The following is a 20,201-nucleotide window of genomic DNA, read 5'->3' on the forward strand; positions in this document are numbered from 1 at the left end:
GTATGTTTGGCTGCCCGTCCGTCCGTCCATATGTCCTGTCTGTCTGTCTGTCCGTCCCACCTGTGGTTTTTCAGACCTCTTCCCCATACCCTTTAACATATTCAACTGAAACTTGGTGCATGGCTTTATTATGATAAGTTCCAGAACATGTTGGAGTTTCAGGGCGTTTCGTCAATTTTTCACAGAGGTATGCCCTTTTTGAACTTAGGAAATATCACATCTGTAGGGGTCATGTATTGTAAATCCCCATTTTACATCCTCATTGAGAGTCACAGATAGACATACAATATGTCTGTGAAGTGCATCATATTGTCTTTTTATTAAACTAGTCAGCGAAGCGATGAATAGGCACGGTTAGTGTTATGATTTATACTTATAGGGTTGTTCAATAGATCACTAGTTAACAAGGATTTAAGCAGGTGCAGCTAAGAATTAGGCCTGAGTTCTGAGAACATGTCTGCTGCTGCTGCCTGTGCCTCTTGAGTATTTTTGCAAAAATATTAAAGTTCTTATTTTCTACCTCCGATCATATTTTGGCATTACATTGCATATTTCTTATTCCATATCATTCTTTACAAGGGATAAGCCATACTTGATCCACATTTTCTACCAAGCAAAAGGAAGTATACCAGTCTATCAGTTCACTGTAAGACAGCGTGCTGACAAAGTGTGTACGTCATGGATGACGTTTTCTTTAATGCTGAACATGATGGATGACGTTTTAGTGTGTGCTGAACATGATGGATGACTTTGAAGTGAATGCCCAGGATTTGCGTTGGGGGTGGAGAAATGGGGAAGGAGGGAGAGAGGGGGAGGAAAAGTTGGAGTTGGGATAAGTAAAAAGGTAGAACTCACCAAGACGTCATCCATTATGTGCGCACATCAGTATACCATCATCCATCATCACCAGCACATTATGATAAAACCGTCATCGCTGATGATGCCATCATTATCATGCCTTTGTTCCCATTGGGAGTACTTGACAATATGCCAAGTTTCACATTTGTTCAATCAGCGGGTTCTGAGAAATTTTTATTATTATTTGAGTTTAATCCAATATGGCTGCCATAACCACATGACCTATGACATCACAATTATCAAAAAACATTTTACATGGGTGTCGATACTACCCTCAAAGTTTTATCTCAATCGGACATGTAGTTGCTGAGAAAAACGAGGTTTAGCCCGTACGGACGGACGGACAACCCGAAAACATAATGCCTCCGGCCACCTTTGGGTGCGGAGGCATAAAAATCAGTGCATCCCGAGAATGTACCTGTCAGATGAGAAAGAGGTAACCAAGTGCACAGAGTGACAACAGTAGGATTGGCTGAGTATGTGAAAAGTTCAACAGACGACTGAATCCAATTTTTATGCAACCCTGAAGACTGTATGGCAGAATACGTATCCCTAACCCAATTTGGAAAAAATTCCAAAGATGTATGTAAATATAAGATGTTATACATTAAAGCGAAACAGCAATGAATGCAGTCCCAACAATTGCAACAAAAATAAATACTTGAAATATCCACAAATATACATCGCTCACAAAATATATTCCGACAAAATATATACTGAAACGCTAAAGAAACTTACCACCTTTGAAACGTTTAAATATCAACAATAACACTGCGTGTAGTAAATGTGTGAACTTATTTGTGGACAATAGTGTCCTCACTGTCAGACAAAATGGTCACGGATGGTCACTTGAACCTTCAATGGTCACTTCATAGCACAGCTGTTGAACAGCCATTTTGACTGTCAGTGATTAGCCAAGGGGTACGGGATGATTTTAATGAGCTGCACGTGATGTCTTGATATTGGCTTGAAAAAGGCCAGTGCAAAATGGGCATTTCAATCAACATGCCACGATTGTCAAGGGATCAACGGCAGCGTGCCCTGGGCATGCTGCAAGGCGGACTGAGCTACCGTGAGGTGGCACGTCGCCTTGGCTGTTCACACCAGACGATATCGGCCCTGGTGGACAGAGACACCCTCCACAACTCTGCAGATGACAGACCTCGATCAGGGAGGCCAAGAGTCACCACTGCAAGGCAGGACAGGCAGATGGTCCGAAGTCACCTGCGGGATCGATTCCGTCCAGCATCCCGCACTGCGGCAGAAACTCCGGGGCGTGCAAACCCACGGATCTCCAATGATACTGCACGAAGATGACTGCATGACTATGGTCTGACTGCCAGAAGACCATACAGAGGCCCCGTGATGACGGCTGCCCATCGCCGCAACCGACAGAGTTACGGAATCCATCCCGCATGTGACTTCGGACCATCTGCCTGTCCTGCCTTGCAGTGGTGACTCTTGGCCTCCCTGATCGAGGTCTGTCATCTGCAGAGTTGTGGAGGGTGTCTCTGTCCACCAGGGCCGATATCGTCTGGTGTGAACAGCCAAGGCGACGTGCCACCTCACGGTAGCTCAGTCCGCCTTGCAGCATGCCCAGGGCACGCTGCCGTTGATCCCTTGACAATCGTGGCATGTTGATTGAAATGCCCATTTTGCACTGGCCTTTTTCAAGCCAATATCAAGACATCACGTGCAGCTCATTAAAATCATCCCGTACCCCTTGGCTAATCACTGACAGTCAAAACGGCTGTTCAACAGCTGTGCTATGAAGTGACCATTGAAGGTTCAAGTGACCATCCGTGACCATTTTGTCTGACAGTGAGGACACTATTGTCCACAAATAAGTTCACACATTTACTACACGCAGTGTTATTGTTGATATTTAAACGTTTCAAAGGTGGTAAGTTTCTTTTGCGTTTCAGTATATATCCACAAATATACACCGACAAAATATCCACAAATATACCCAGTGATGATTGGAGCAACAGGAATGATAAAGAACAACCTCATGGAGATCTTATAAACCATCCCTGGGAGTATTACTACAAACGAACGATACAGTCACGTGAAAAAGTAAGTACACCCAATGTAAAGTTTTGGCTTTTTCAACATATTTCAACATACAGCTACTTGATCTTCATTTCAACAATATTGATAGATAAAGGTGATATAATATAACAAATATCATGAAACATTTACATTTTGTAGTCCATTGTATAATTTAAATAAACATAAATGCAAATTTTGCATGTGGAAAAAGTAAGTACACCCCTACATTTATCACTACTTTAAATACCTAAAATTAGAATCAGGTGCACCAGCTCAGGTGCAAATGATTAGAACATCGTTAGAGAGGATCTTGGAGGAACCTGTCTTATTTAAACCTCAGACATTTAGTTTGGTTTGCTCTTTGTTTTTGAAGTGTGCGGCGTCACCATGCCTAGATCAAAAGAGCTCTCTGAGGCCTTCAGAAAGAAGGTTATAGATGCCTACGATTGGGAAGGGATTTAAAAAGATCTTCAAACAATTTGAAATCAATCTTTCAACTGTCCGGAAGATCATCTACAAGTGGAGAAGATTCCAAACAACTGCCAACTTGTTCAGGCCAGGCCGCCCCAGCAAGTTCAGCCCGAGAGCAGACCGCCAGATGCTGAAAGAAGTCTCTAAGAACCTCAGAATGTCATCACGGAACCTACAGGTAGCTCTTGCCACTGTTGATGTCAAAGTGCATGAGTCTACCATTAGAAAGAGGCTGCACAAATTTGATCTACGTGGGAGGTGTGCCAGGAGGAAACCTTTGCTGTCCAGAAAGAACATCAGGGCAAGACTAAAGTTTGCCAATGAACACCTAGGCAAAGACCAGCACTTCTGGAACAATGTGCTCTGGACAGATGAGTCATATTTGGAGCTATTTGGCCACAGTACCAGAAGACATGTTTGGCAAAAACCAAAGACAGCATTTGACCACAAGAACCTGATACCAACTGTAAGGCATGGTGGTAGAAATATTATGGTTTGGGGCAGCTTTGTTGCATCAGGGCCTGGGCCGCTCACCATCATAGAATCCACAATGAATTCTTCATTGTACCAGAGGGTGCTTGAGGATAATGTGAGGCCATCTGTCGGAAAGTTGAAGCTCAACCGAAGGTGGACCTTGCAACATGACAATGACCCTAAACATACCAGTAAATCCACCAAGGAATGGCTGAAAAGAAAGAAATGGAGGGTTCTGGAATGGCCAAGTCAAAGCCCGGACCTAAGTCCCATCGAGATGTTGTGGGGGGATTTGAAACGAGCTGTGCATGCAAGAAACCCCTCAAACATCGCACAGCTGAAAGAACTCTGCATGGAGGAGTGGATACAATTTCTCCCAGTCGATGTCAGAGACTGGTAGACAGTTATAAGAAACGCCTATGTGAGGTTGTTTCTGCCAAAGGGGGCAAAACCACCTGTTAGAGCCAAGGGTGTACTTACTTTTTCCACATGCGAAATTTGCATTTATGTTTATTTAAATAATACAATGGACTACAAAATGTAAATATTTCATGATATATATATATATATTTTTTGTATACTGAATCGAGGCTCGTGAAAGAGCTAACATTTACTTCACAAACAAATCAACCAGACAAACAAAATATATAAAAAGAGGGAGCGGAAAAACAAGATGGGGAGAGAAGGGGAAGCACACAAACAACATTTGAGAGCAGGGAGATGTGTGGGAGGGAGAGGGCTTGGGGGGAGGTGGCGTGGGAAGGGGTGGGGGGTGGGAGAAGTATAAAACACAAGGACACCAAGGACTTCCAGGACAGAAGTTGGTATTTCAAAAAAGTGGAAATGGGGTGAAATTAGCAGGGGTAGAAAAGATCAAGGTTTTGGATGGGGGAAGATAAGAGATGGTGGTGAACAGCTGTTTTAAAGACCTGGAGGGTGGAGTGGGATTGAAGAGAGTGAGGGAGTTTGTTCCAGAGGCGGGAGAAAAGAGGAATGAAGGAGTGAAGGTGAGCAGAGAGTCTTGATTTTGGCAGTTTGACCATAAGAGGGTTGCAGGCAGATCTTGTGCGACCTGTAGGAATATTTGCGGGACAGAGCCCAGAGAGAGCTGGCGGGGCAAGGCCAGAGAGGAGTCGGTAGAAGACGGAAAGACCACCAACCTGCCTGCGGTGAGTGAGTGAGAGGCCCTTGGAGTTAGCTTCATCGCGGCAGATTCCAATGATTCTGAATGCTTTGGTTTCAACAGCGTGAAGACGAGCTAGGTGTGAGGCAGGAGCACCAGCCCAGAGGGGAGAGCAGTATTCCATTGAGCTGCGGATGAAAGCCTTGTATGTGGTGAGGAGCTCAGGTGTGCCAAGGAAGGACTTCGCACGACGGAGGATGCCCAGTCGGCGACTGGCTTTGGAGGCCAGATTTGAAATGTGGTTTTCCCAGGAAAGATCATGGCAGATAGTGAGACCCAAAAGCTTGAGTGACAGAACTTCTTGGAGGGGATTGTTGACAAAGTAGATGGGATGGTTGTCCAGGTGGTCTTTTCAGAGAGACACAGTAAGAGTGTGAGATTTGTCAGGATTGAAAGACATGTTCCACTTGTTTGAACAGTCTGTGATTTTGTCCAGGTCTGCAGAGAGTGAGAAGGCTGCAGACTGCCGATCTGAGGGATGAAGAATGGAGCGACAGAGAGTAGAGTCATCAGCAAAGAGATACAGAGGATTTTCAAGAGAGTCAGAGAGATCATTGATGAAGACCAGAAAAAGCACAGGGCCCAGAACACTGCCTTGTGGAACTCCAGCCTGAACAGGAAGAGGAGATGAGAGAAACCCATGAAACCCATGAGAAAAACCCATGAGAGAAACCAACTCGTAATTTGTTATATTATATCACCTTTATCGATCAATATTGTTGAAATGAAGATCAAATAGCTGTATGTTGAAATATGTTGAAAAAGTCAAAACTTTACATGGGGTGTACTTACTTTTTCACTTGACTGGAGGTGGAAGCTGTCCGGGGCTCGGTGACGATCCTCAAAAGAGCACTCGGAACAAAACTTTGAGAACAACAAAACTTCACAACTTGGTCTTGGATACTTCAAGGCAGAGATATCACCTGTGCCAAGTCTCAAGTAAGCCTCAAGTCTATGAGGGCAAGTCTCAAGAAAGTCTCAAATCAAGTGTCACGTCATATATCATAAACCTTAGTTACATGTCAGCCTGTAATACCCAAAGTTTACACGAGTCATGAGCTGGTTGTTTATATGAGCTTGATTTTTTTTTGGACATGTGCTTTCTGGAAAGTAAATGACATGGATAAAAAAGACAGTTTAATTACTTTAATTCAAACTCGTTGACGAGACTCGGTGGTGCAAAGGTTACATTTGGGCGCATCCTACATCCCACACGCAACCAGCATAGGCCCCAATTTGTACCTCACACTGAAAGGACGAGTTCTACATCCCACATGCAACCAGCATGAGTAGAGATAGGCTCAGTGTTACATTGTATGTACATGCCTTGGTCGCCAGCAGACGGGTGAGGTAGATTTCAGACACCATCTTGTTTCCGCGATCACATTCCTTGTGGTCAGCCTGGTCGTGGTTTTTCACCAAATGCCACAGTTTGGTCCCAGTTTCAAGGTCAGGTGTAAGCATTGGTGCACGTGATCGCAGACTGTCGGGGCTGCTGGGGTTACGCAGCATATTGTCTATATGCAAGGTGGGGGAAAAGACCAAGGTGGAGAACAGGGAGCAGAATCACAAAGCAACACTCATAAAATAATATATATTTCAACACAATCGGTCATTAAATTGTAATAAGCTCGAACTACACTAGTTGTTTGTCCGAGTAGTTACAAAAAGCCCACCAACAAAATAATGAAGATGTATTTTGTTTAAAATGCTTGTGCAATTCAAAAGCAAATTTTGAGCAACACAATGTTGGGAGAATAAGAAAGCATATGGAGAAAGCAAATTAATAATTTGGTCAAAAGGTCAAAGGTCAGCGTCACATAAAATCGTCAATTTTCATCCAATTGACCTGAAATTTAAAGAATTTGCATGAGGTAACACTGAATTGATTCACTAATCAAAAGGTATAAGCCGATTGTTTTTTTTTTGATCAAAAGGTCAGCGTCACATAAAATCGTCAAGTTTCATCCAAATGACCTGAAATTTTAAGAATTTGCATATTGGGTCAATGAATTGGTTCACCAATCAAAAGCTAGAAGCTGATTTTTTTTAATCAAAAGGTCAAAGGTCAAGTTTGCATAAAACCGTCAATTTTTGTCCTGTTGAAAAACCTGAAATTAAAAATTTTTGCATAATGGGACATATAATTAGTTTGCCAATCAAAAGCTAGAAGCTGATTATTTCTTAAGATCAAAACCTCAAAGGTCAAGGCTGCATAAATTGTCAATTTTCATTGTGTATTTTTTAAAACTGTTTTTGTCATGTTTAGATAAGGAAGAAGAAGATGATGTCTGAATACAAAAGGACGTGACGTGTTTTACATTTTCGGATGCTTTTTAGTTGACGATTTGTATGTACTGTTATTAGAATTGTCCTTAAGTTTTCCTTGCTGATGTTTAGGTTTTGAGAGCGGTGCTGAATACATTTCTTGGGACTGCGGGTGACTGAGTCAGCAACGGCAGCAATATTCTCGGGTGACCTTCCTGATTTTGGTCGGCCAGAGTGGCCTCCTCTGTTCGTTGAATTCATTTTCAAGACCAGTTACATAATGCTTGTCCTTACCATACCCAGTAGACATACCATATTTGTTGATAACTGTGCGGCAGATGATCGAATTGCTGGAGTTGTAAGTGGACATCTGCTTGGGTACAAGAGCCACTGTTGCACCCTCAATCACCTGAAGGGGGCCATTGATAAATGGGATGAAGGTAAGGTAAGAAAAGTTGAAGATTGCCGGATTCGTTATCTGCTGACTGTTTCTATCATAATCAGAAAATAACAGTGGAACACAAAAAGAGGTTTGCGAGACATCAACAGAGGATTTATTGGAATGATAAATGAATAGTTAATACAAAAATTATGCAAAAAGCCTTCAAATTGAGCTGAACATAACTCAATGTACGGTTACATGTATTTCACATGACCTGCATATCATTACCATGATGAATAAATTGACCACTTATGGAAGGCATTATTCAAATCGGAAAAATGAAATATAATGATTAATCAATCGAGGAGCAATCCCCGCAGGGTGTTACCATGAACTGTTCCTCAAAAGGGGCAGTTTTCAATTGTAACACTGATTTGCAAAATATATGTCAACATCTCACTTTTCTGCTGTACAGTCTGGGTTCGACCTCCACAAGAAATGGTTACATTGCTATTTTTAGGAAGACGATTGCAGCATTGAATGCGCCATCTCCAGGATGGGGGAAATCAACCCGGGACCACTCAGTTCGAATTGATCGCTGCCAGTGGACTTTAAAGATCCACACGGTGTATTTTGCAAAGAGGAGGCAACTGCCACAAGCATCACGGAAAATTGCCACAATAGTCACAGTTAAATTCCAAACTCCTGACCTGACTGCCATGGGAAGGCAAAGCAAAACCTCCCGTGTCAACATTTCCATGAGAATGCGTTGAAAAAACAGAACCTGCCTTGGGCATACCGCTAAAGGGAGATATCACCATGTCTTGGACAGCTTGTTTCATTACACGGAAAATAATTATATAAATAAGAAAGCTGCAAGTCCTCATCATGGACAGCCACCAGGCGCACATTAAAAATGAGACGTGTAGATCATACATAATCACATGTATGTGTGTGTATATATATATATATATATATATATATATATACAGTGCATTCAGAAAGTATTCAGACCCCTTCACTTTTTTCACATTTTGTTATGTTGCAGCCTTATGCTGAAATCGTTTAAATTCATTTTTTCCCTCACCAATCTACACTCAATACCCCATAATGACAAAGAGAAAACAGGATTTTAGAAAGTTTTGCAAATTTATTAAAAAGAAAAAACTGAGATATCACATTGACATAAGTATTCATACCCTTTGCTATGACACTTTAAATTTAGCTCAGGTGCCTCCCATTTATCTTGATGATCTTTGAGATGTTTCTACACCTTGATTGGAGTCCACGTGTGGTAAATTCAATTGATTGGACATGATTTGGAAAGGCACACAACAACAACACACAACATGCATTTTAAGGCCATGTTCCCTGCTAGAGCGGGGGTTAGCCTTGCGGTCCCCATGACAATCTTCTCCATTTTGCCCTATTTTCTGCATCTCTCCTTGTTAACCCCCTTGCCCGCATTTCTTCTTCCACCATCTTTAGCCAAGTCTTTCTCGGTCTTCCCCGTCCTCTACTTCCTTCTACATTAACTTCCATCACTCTTCTCAACCAGTCACTTTCATCCTTCCTCAATACATGACCAAACCATCTCAACCTGTTCCTCTTCACAGCATCAATCACAGGCAATATTCCCATCATCTTTCGCAATTCATCATTTGTCTTCCTCTCTCTCAACGATACTCCGCACATCCATCGAACCATTCGCATTTCCACCCTTTCCAGCCTTCGTTGCTGCTCTACGTTCATTACCCATGTCTCGCTCCCATAAATCATAACACTTCTCACACATGCAGCATACACCTTTCCCTTCAGCTTCAGCGACACTCTCCTCCTCATCAGCACGCCACTCAGTTCCCGAAACTTCTTCCATGCACATCTCACTCGAGCAACCGTTGCCGAGTCTTATCCACCTTCTCCATTCAGCATGTCTCCGAGGTAGCAAAATGTTTTCACACCTTCCAGCTTCACGCCGTCTCCAAGATCCAACTCAACATTTCCTCCATCTGCAGCTCCCTCTGTGCACACTTTACATTTGAATGTAGCTGCCACACTGGTTAATGACCCTCTCAGACAACTACATTTTTGATTAACCCACTCAGCACACATTGTACATTGAATGGAGTTCACTCCGACACCCTTCCTGCACACAGCACACGGCCACTTCCCAGTTCTTTCCACCTCACCACATGCTTTACCACTTGCCATCACCTTTGTCTTTCCGATATTCACCTTCAGACCTTTTGTCTCCATACATTCCTTCCACTTGTTCATCTTTTCCTTCAGTCCATCCATACTTTCCGCAATCAACACCAGATCATCTGCATACAACAACTCCCACGGTAAACCCTCCTTTACAGTTTGAGCCAGCACCTCCATCACAGCTACAAATAGTATTGGACATAGTACCGACCCCTGATGCACTCCCACCTTCACCTCAAACTCACCACTGTTCCCGTCCTTCGTCCTTACAGCTGTGCGTGCTCTTTTGTACATTGCCATCACTACTCTGATCAACCATTCCTCCACTCCTAACTTCCTCAATGCCCATGTCAATACTTTGCGTGGAACCCTATCGAATGCTTTCTCCAGATCAACAAACCCAAAAAACAACTTCTTCCTCTTATCCATGTACTTCTCCTGCAACTGCCTCACAATGAAAAGCGCATCTGTCATTCCTCTTCCTGGCATAAATCCAAACTGCATTTCGTCGATCTTCACTTTCTTCCTTATCCTCCTCTCCAACACCCTTTCCAATACCTTCATTCCATGCTCCAATAACTTTATCGCTCGTGTTACGTGGTCCCCTCGGTGAATACCTGGTCTCGGTGACCCCCGGACCGTGAGAGGAACTTCGCCAGAAAGTTGTATTATATATGCGCTTTTGCCACGCAATCCATATGAATTCCACCCAAGAGACAACTGATGTTCAAGGATATATTTCAATGGTAATGATACCCTACAATTTCAATGATACAACCACGGAGATTTTCCCCGAGCAATCAACAATAAACAACCATCAACAATTCCCAATCCACAATCAATTCCCTATGATTAAGATGGCCATCTTATATATGTGTGTCCCCGTGGGTACTCACGACCCCCTTTTGGTCTCGGTCCCGCACAATGTCTCTGGGCCCCTCCTGACCAAGATGATGGTCGGCGTCGCCGCACTCGGGCGGTTGAACGAACCCCGGGTGGACGTGTTTCCACCGGGCAGGTCTCGTACCAGGCACCCCGGCTGCAGCCCCTCGTGGCCACGCGAAGCGGGTACGGGAAAGCAAGCCAAAAGCCCCATGCCGCTTGCAAGGCGTGTTAGGCCCCAACGGGCGACCCGTACGCGTCTTTTTAGACGGTGTCGCGAACGGTGCCAAACGCTGGGTCGGTGCACGGCCACACGACAATTTGACGTCCACCGGGCAGGTATCCGTCCCGGTAACTCCTCTCGCCAGACGGGCTCGGGAACGCCGCTTTTCCACACGGCTCAATCAATCGCACCTTTCGTCGGAGCGGGGCGAGGAAGAAGAATACTCGTCCTTTTTCTTCCTCGTGTCTTTTCCTCTTCCGTTTCCGGTCACTTCCGTTTCCGGACACTTTTTCAGAAGGGCTCCTGACCCTCCAACCACAACAACCCTTAATCTACTACGCATGGATAAGCAAAGACCTGAATGGGAATTCACATACATTCACATAAATATGTAACACTCGGTACGAGCCACACTCCAGAGGGTCACCTTTCCCCTTGTATAGAGGGACGAGGGTACTCAGTTCCCAATCCACTGGAATGCGGCCTTCTTTCACCACCAGATTACAGATCTCTGTCATTTTCTTCACACCCCAACTTCCTGCTGCCTTCAACATATCTCCCACAACTCCCGTCGGCCCTCCCGCTTTTCCACTCTTCATTGCTTTTATCGCTTCCTCAACTTCCTTCTCAGTTATCTTCTCTGCCGGTCCTAAAACTGGGTTACTCTCTATGTTGCCATCCCATTCATTCTCTGTATTCAACAGCATTTCCATATATCTTTTCCATCTTCCTTTAATTCCATCTGGGTCGACAACGATTTGTCCCACTTCATCCTTCAAGCAACTCACCCCCATCACATCACACCTCTCTTTCGCTATCTGCTTTGCAATCCTGAATACTGCTTTCTGACCCTCTTCCGAATCCAAGCGTTCTCCGAACATTTTCCTACATGCCTCCTGCACCTTTGCTACCTCTTTCTTTGCAGCCTTCCTGGCTGCCTTATAACTTTCATGCTCTGCTGTTTCTGCTCCCGTACCCTTCGCCTTCTGCCACTCTTTGAACTTCTTCCTCTTCTCGTCAATCCTCTTTCCAACCTCAACATCCCACCACCATGTTTCCGAGTGCCTCGGTGGTCCTTTTGTCCATCCACATACCTCACCAACGGCTCCCAACAGACTAGCTTTCATTGACATCCAACCACTTTCAAGCTCAACCACATCATCCTCTACCCTACTCAGCCTCTCTTTTAATGCCTCCCTTACTGTCACCTCTTTCAACCTCCACACCTTCATTCTCGGTTGGTACTTCACCCGCCGAGCTCTCCTCGCACCTTTCACCCTTATGTCGCAGACAACCAAGTGGTGCTGTGAAACAGCCTCCTCCCCCGGGATCACCTTTGTGTCCCGGAGGTGCCCCCTATCTCGCCGACGCACCATCAGGTAGTCAACGGTTGTCGTCGACCCACCTGACGTGTATGTAACAAGCTTATTGTCCTCTTTCTGGAACTGAGTATTACAAATCAACAAATCAGCTCCATCAGCAAACTCCAAAATCCTTTCACCTTCTCCATTTCTCACACCATATCCGTAACCCCCATGAACTCCCTCAAAACCATCCATACTCCTTCCCACATATCCATTCAGGTCTCCTCCCACCACAACAACTTCCTCATCTTTCACGTTTTCCATCAGCTTCTCTATCGCACACCAGAACTTGTCCTTCTCTTCATCGCTTCGACCAACCTGCGGAGCATATCCCGAGATGACGTTCACCAAGAGCTTTCCAATCATAATTTTCACCATCATCAACCTATCACTCACTCTAGTCACACTCACCACACTGTCTACAAACTCCTCAGAAAACAGGACACCAACACCATTCACGCCCTCCGGGCACCCTTGCCACACAAACTTGTATTTCTGTCCCTGCCTACCCTTCACCATTCTCACACCACTTCCCTTCCATCTCGTCTCTTGCACACAACATATGTCCACTCTTCTTCTGACCAATACTTCCACCACTTCTCCTGATCTCCCTGTCATTGTCCCCACATTCCATGTCCCAAACCTCAGAAACCGATCTCCACTTCGGGCTGCACCCTGCCCATATGTACTTGTGATTGTCATGGTTCTCTTTTTGAGGCAATGTTTTTTATGGCCGGATGCCCTTCCTGACGCCAACCCTCTTAGTCGTCTCTTACGACACGCAAGGATACGGTGTACCTATTCTGACCAGGGTACACACTGGGAAACGTTTAAAACATGTAAATTCTGGGGGGGGGGGGGGGGGGGCGTCAGCATCACGGCTGGGGTTTAAACATATTCCAACAATATCCAAACAGAACGATGAAAAAACAATCCGGGAAAAGTCTCCAATCGAGAACGTGGATTTGAGAAAGAAGGAGCAGAGGCGGAAGAAAACGAGATACAGGGGGCGGGGCACAAGCCGAGACGAGGAGGAGAGCGAACAAGCACGTGTCCGGGAGGAGAGAAAGAATCAATATAGAATTATTTGTCTAGGGAGGTGAGGTGAGGGGGAGAAAACAAAATAAAAGAAACAAGCAATACAGCGAAGGAAATAACCCAAACCGACAAAACACCGACGGGGGGAGGGAAGCCCCAAGTCACCAGGCCTCGCACGAGGTACGACTCAGAAAACGATTAACTACACACAAGTTTGCACGAACCACAAACCAACACCAACTAGAAACACACAATAACACGTACACAGCAAAATAACCAGTGGAAATTTGACAAAGACAAGAATGGGAAAACACTCAAACTTCGATGTCGTGGAGAGCTCGAAGCACGCCTCACTCGCCCGAGGAAAGGCACACACCTGTCTATATAAGGTCTCACAGCTGACAATGCATATCAGAGCAAAAACCAAGCCATGAGGTCGAAGGAACTGCCTGAAGAGCTCAGACACAGGATTGTGTCGAGGCACAGATCTGGGGAAGCCTACAAAAAAATTTCTGCTGCATTGAAGGTTCCCAAGAGCACAGTGGCCTCCATAATCCTTAAATGGAAGAAGTTTGGAACAACCAGGACTCTTCCTAGAGCTGGCCGCCCGGCCAAACTGAGCAATCGGGGGAGAAGGGCCTTGGTAAGAGAGGTGACCAAGAACCCGATGGTCACTCTGACTGAGCTCCAGAGATCCTGTGTGGAGATGGGAGAAACTTCCAGAAGGACAACCATCACTGCAACACTCCACCGATCTGGGCTTTATGGCAGAGTGGCCAGACGGAAGCCTCTCCTCAGTGAAAGACACATGAAAGCCCGCTTGGAGTTTGCAAAAAAGCACCTAAAGGACTCTCAGACTGTGAGAAACAAGATTCTGTGGTCTGATGAAACCAAGATTGAACTGTTTGGCCTCAATTCTAAGCGTCATATCTGGAGGAAACCAGGCACCGCTCATCACCTGCCCAATACCATCCCAACGTTGAAGCATGGTGGTGGCAGCATCATGTTGTGGGGGTGTTTTTCAGCAGCAGGGACTGGGGGACTGTTCAGGGTTGAGGGAACAATGAACGGAGCAAAGTACAGAGATATCCTTAATGAAAACCTGAAACAGAGCGCTCAGGACCTCAGACTGGGCCGAAGGTTCACCTTCCAACAGGATAATGACCCAAAGCACACAGCCAAGACAACGCAGGAGTGGCTTAGGGACAACTCTGTGAAGGTCATTGAGTGGCCCAGACAGAGCCCTGACTTGAACCCAATCGAACATCTCTGGAGAGACCAGAAAATGGCTGTCCACCGACGGTCCCCATCCAACCTGACAGAGCTTGAGAGGATCTGCAGAGAAGAATGGCAGAAAATCCCCAAATCCAGGTGTGCAAAGCTTGTCGCGTCATACCCAAGAAGACTCGAGGCTGTAATCGCTGCCAAAGGTGCTTCAACTAAGTACTGAGTTAAGGGTCTGAATACTTCTGTCAATGTGATATTTCAGTTTTTTCTTTTTAATAAATTAGCAAAACTTTCTAAAATCCTGTTTTCTCTTTGTCATTATGGGGTATTGAGTGTAGATTCATGAGGGAAAAAATGAATTTAAACGATTTCAGCATAAGGCTGCAACATAACAAAATGTGAAAAAAGTGAAGGGGTCTGAATGCTTTCTGAAAGCACTGTGTGTGTGTGTGTGTGTATGTATGTATGTATGTATGTATGTATGTATGTATGTATGTATATATATATCATAGACTCCTTTAGACTCTAAATGACTATATATATGACAATTAATGGCAGATTTGACTATATATATATATATATATATATATATATATACAGTGATCCCTCGTTTATCGCGGGGGTTACGTTCCAGAACCCCCCGCGATAGACGAAAATCCGCGAAGTAGCGACCATATTTTTATTTTATTATTTATATATATTTTAAAGCTTTATGACCCTCCCCACACTCTTATTAACCTTTCCCACACTCTTATTAACCTTTCCCATACTCTTATTAACCTTTCCCATACTCTTATTAACCTTTCCCATACTCTTATAAACACTTCCTATACTCTTAAACACTTTTTACACTCTTAAACATACGTAATTTTAACAACATATAAAATTCTAATGGGTACTCACCATTTAAGATACTGTAGCGACCCATGGGTTCCCCAAGCAAGACCAGCATTAGAATCTCCTTGCTCCAGCCGGTGACGTCACCGGCGGGGATCCCGGCGCCAGAGTGGCTGGTCACGTGACCGCCAAAGCGTGTGGCGCGCGTGCCGGTATAATCAGCTACACCTGTTGATCACGTGACCACCGAAGCCGCCACGCTTGAGAGGCGTGGCTTTCGGTTTCTGGTTGTGCTTTATAATGCAGCCCGATAAACGGGCTTTACAGTGTTCCCGAGTTGGTTTTGAGAATAAATATCTTCTCGGACGAGTTAGTGTCTTGCCCGTCATTTCGTCCGTATCAAGCAAGAGCCCCGGCTCTTCAATACTACAACTTGCGTGATGAAGATGATGATGAATTAGCTGTGCAGTACTGATGACGATGAAGGTGATGACGATGATGAATGTACTGCACAGCCAGAAAGAGCATTACAGTTACCCATTACGTGGGTAACTAGCGCAAGTGGAAGCTGCCGCATCTGCGTTTTCCATACGCACGACTCTTTGTCTCTTTGTCTACCCTTCTACTGTACACTATGTACAGTATTTTATTTCTTGTAATATGTTTTAATGACTGTATTTTTCTTATTTTTTTACGTTTTTTTAATTTTTTAGGCTAGAAAATGCTTATTTTACCACAAAAATATTTAAAATAATAGAATATAAAAATACATTTATACCGCAAAATCCCGCGATAGAGCGAAAAATCCGCGATATAATTTTACATATACTAGCGAGAAAAACCCGCGATGTACTGAAGCCGCGAAAAGTGAACCGCGATATAGCGAGGGATGACTGTATATAGTAATGACTTGTGGTTGGGATTAAAATCAAGTGAATCCATTTTGAGTTCTCCAACCTTTAATGAGCAAAATAAATAACTGCTCGACAAAAAAATCGACAACCGTGCATCCACTGACCTTTCTCAAGAGTAAAGAAGAACAATTCTACATATTTATTTTGCTCATTAAAGGTTGGAGAACTCAACATGGATTCATTTAATTTTAATGCCAACCGCAAGTCATAATATATATATATATATATATATATATATATATATATATATATATATATAATATAATATATATAATATATATATATATATATATATATATATATATATGTATATATATATATATATATATATATATGTATATATATATATGTATGTATGTAGATATACTGTGTATTTGTGTCTGTGTATGTATGTATGTATGTATGTGTGCATGCATGTGTTTGTGTGTGTGTGTGTGTGTATGCATGTATGTGTGTGTGTATGCATGTGTGTATGACTGTATCAGTGTGTGTGTGTGTGTGTGTGTGTGTGTGTGTGTGTGTGTGTGTGTGTGTGTGTGTGTATGTTTGAGTATATATAAACGACATGGCCAACAAAAAACATCACCCGTATGTGCTCGTCGAACATCTCATTCCAAAATCATGGGCATTAATATGGGAAGGCTTTCCACTAGATGTTAGAACATTGTTGTGCTGTGGTGAAGCGTGATTCATCACTCCAGAGAACGCGTTTCCACTCTTCCAGAGTCCAATGGCGGCGAGCTTTACACCACTCCAGTCGACGCTTGGCATTGCACGTGGTGATCTTAGGCTTGTGTGCGGCTGCTCGGCCATGGAAATCCATTTCATGAAGCTCTCGATGAACAGTTGTTGTGCTGACGTTACTTCCAGGGGCATTTTGGAACTCGGTGGTGAGTGTTGCAACCGAGGACAGACAATTTTTACGCGCTACATGTTTCAGCACTCGGCGCTCCCGTTCTGTGAGCATGTGTGGCCTACCACTTCACAGCTGAGCTGTTGTTGCTACTAGACGTTTCCACTTCACAATAACAGCACTTACAGTTGACCAGGGCAGCTCCAGCGGGGCAGATATTTGATGAACTGGCTTCTTCGAAAGGTGGCATCCTATGACGGTGCCACGTTGAAAGTCATTGAGCTCTTCAGTATGGCCCACTCTACTGCCAATGTCTATCTATGGAGATTGAATGGCTGTGTGCTTGATTATGTATACCTGACAGCAATGGGTGTGGCTGAAACACCCGAACTCACTAATTAGAAGGGGTATCCGCATACTTTTGGCCATGTAGTGTGTGTGTGTGTGTGTGTGTGTGTGTTTGTGTATGGGTATGTGTGTGTATTAGCCTCTGAGCCTCAAGGAAGATATTGAAAAACAAATTACCTGGTAGTGTGCCAGTGCATTGAGTTGCTTCCAGTCATTCTCAGTTTTCGTCGTCACGTCCTCATCTTGCAGAAGCATTCGACCCATCTGGCCCTGACGCCACTCTGCCAAGTGGTCAAAATAGATTCAGATGTTAAGAGGTAATGATAATAATGAACCACCTTTGGAGGCCATTTTTCCCTGCAGAGCAGGGGTTGGCCTTAGGTAATGAATGAATGAATGAATGAATGATCGTTTTGAGGCCATTTTCCCCACTAGAGCGGTGTTATTAATGATTAATTAATATCCTTAAATTAATGATAAAAATTAAGTTATTAATAAGTAATTAATGATAAAAATAATAATAATAACAATAATAATAACAACAACAACAACAACACCACCACCAAAAAAAAGGCATGAAATAAAAATATAAAAGCACATTTGAAATTGGAATGATAAGAATAAAACAAAGAAAAACTAAAAGCTGTATTACACCCTGTCTTTAAAAGAGATATAAAACATGAAAGATGTTGGCAGAATGAATTGAAACAGGAAGACAGTTCAGTGACACAAGAGCACATCTATACAAGGAATGGTCACCACAAGTTATCGACCTGTTTGGGGTAACTGAAAGATGAACATTGGCTGAATAAAGGGAACAACATGGATCATACTTAGAAATGAGTTCTGAGATTTAATCTGCAGCGAGCCCATGAACAGACACATCTGTCAGCATCAGAGGTTAACAAATTGAAACAGGAATGGATGGGTAGACAGTAAAAGTGAGAAACCACATTGACACCGATGTGGTCCTTTTGCCATCCACGGGCGATGACTGTTATAGCGTCGGCATTTTGAACCAATTGGAGATATTGTAAAGCGGACGCTGGTAAGACAGTGAAAAACAAATTGCAGAATCAATATTCATAACTAGCAGATATCCTTGGAAATTCTGCGTAATGTCAAAAATGACAACAATATTGTTGCGGGAATGTGAATAGGGGATAACGGATGTAAACTAGACTAATTATACCATTGATCGATGTTTAGCATAAGAGTATACATTTTGCGTGAAAATTATAGAGCATGTGTTGAGTTTGTTTGGCAGTTGATAACCGTGGCGCTTACCCAACGTAATGTGTCTTAAGAAAAAGAAAAGCTGAGGAGTGGGGACAGAATGGCTAGTTGGTTCAGGGAAGTCTAGCGAGGATGGCACCGAGCGAAAAGCAGAGAGTCGGAGATTGTAGATCGGTGGCCGTAGTGGGTCAGACACATCCCGCAGAGCCTGGTGAGTGGATGTTGATTCTCCTTTACCTCCACCATGGACAGAAGTGGTAAAGGAGAATAAATAGCGCCGGACAAGCACGTGTGTGCCAAGAGCTTACGGAGCCCGGACGCGACGTAGCCAGACACGTCTCTCACCAGCCAAAGACTCGCCATTTCACTCTCACTCGCCCAGCAAACGCCGACCCCACTCAGGTGTCTCGTGGGGACCATCCTATTTCTTTCCCCGATCCATTACATCAATGTCTGAATCTTTGTGGTGCAAATGGTTAAGATATCCCGTAAGCCGTCAAGATATTGTGGCACGTGGGATAAATTATACAAATAATAATTGTGATATATGTGCTTTTTCTTGTTCTTCCTATCCTTCTTTCATTCCCACTCCACACCCCTTCTCCCAACTCTCCGTCCCCTCTCTTCCACTTCCACACAAATTTCATGTCCTCCCCAAAACTTTCTTCTTACATCATTACATATTTCTTCCTTACCTCATTAAAACAGTACAATATTTAACTATCTTTCTCATGTAGCTGTTACCGGAAGCATGACACAATTACCTTGTACCGGCCGATGACACAACCGGCGAGCGGTCACTTGTCCGGACTCGCCCGGGCGTGTCCAGACTTGCCTTTCCCGGGCGAACACTTGGCTTACCTATTTGCATACCACGCCCCGCCTGAGAGGCGTGGCTTTTGTGTGTTGAACTTTACTTATAAATTGCCGCCCGTTCGATGAGCTGATTGAGTGCTTTTGAGTTCTTTCGAGTAAGCTGGAAATAAATAGCTCAGTGAAACTTCATTCCTGGCGTCGTTCATTTTCTCCGGTTTTATCGTGCGAGCATAGCTCCCACACATGCCATTACCATCCTCACCTATTCCTCCTCAAAACCTACCTTCCCAACTTCTTTCACCTCATTCACAATCTTGGTAGCAGCCAAATATGTCTCAGAAGAACAAGAAAAAAAAACAAGCACCACCTTTCGAGGCCATTTTTCCCCACAGAGCGGGGGTTGGCCTTTTTTGTTGGGCACCATGGTCCCCTTTTGAAGCAATGTTTTACGGCAGAAAGGTCCTTCCTGCCGCCAACCTTGTTAGTCGCCCTCTTGTGACACACAGGCAATTACCAGTGAGCTGGAACTCAATTTGCCGACATCGGAAGGATGACAGACTGAGTCAACCC

At 44.0% G+C, this 20,201-nt stretch overlaps 1 protein-coding gene across 1 annotated transcript in view; it reads right to left on the minus strand.

The window, feature by feature from the left end:
- The window catches only part of LOC137436886 (plexin-A1), a 427,871-nt gene that overhangs the window by 15,401 nt on the left and 392,269 nt on the right, over positions 1-20,201 (minus strand). Inside the window, 3 exon segments of the mRNA XM_068131094.2 lie at positions 6,365-6,555; positions 7,619-7,715; positions 17,757-17,860. Coding sequence (XP_067987195.2) covers positions 6,365-6,555; positions 7,619-7,715; positions 17,757-17,860 — 392 coding nt within the window.

Source organism: Myxine glutinosa, chromosome 11 (genome assembly GCF_964187855.1).
Source record: "Myxine glutinosa chromosome 11, kmMyxGlut1.1, whole genome shotgun sequence".
NCBI classification, from domain to species: Eukaryota; Metazoa; Chordata; class Myxini; order Myxiniformes; family Myxinidae; genus Myxine; species Myxine glutinosa.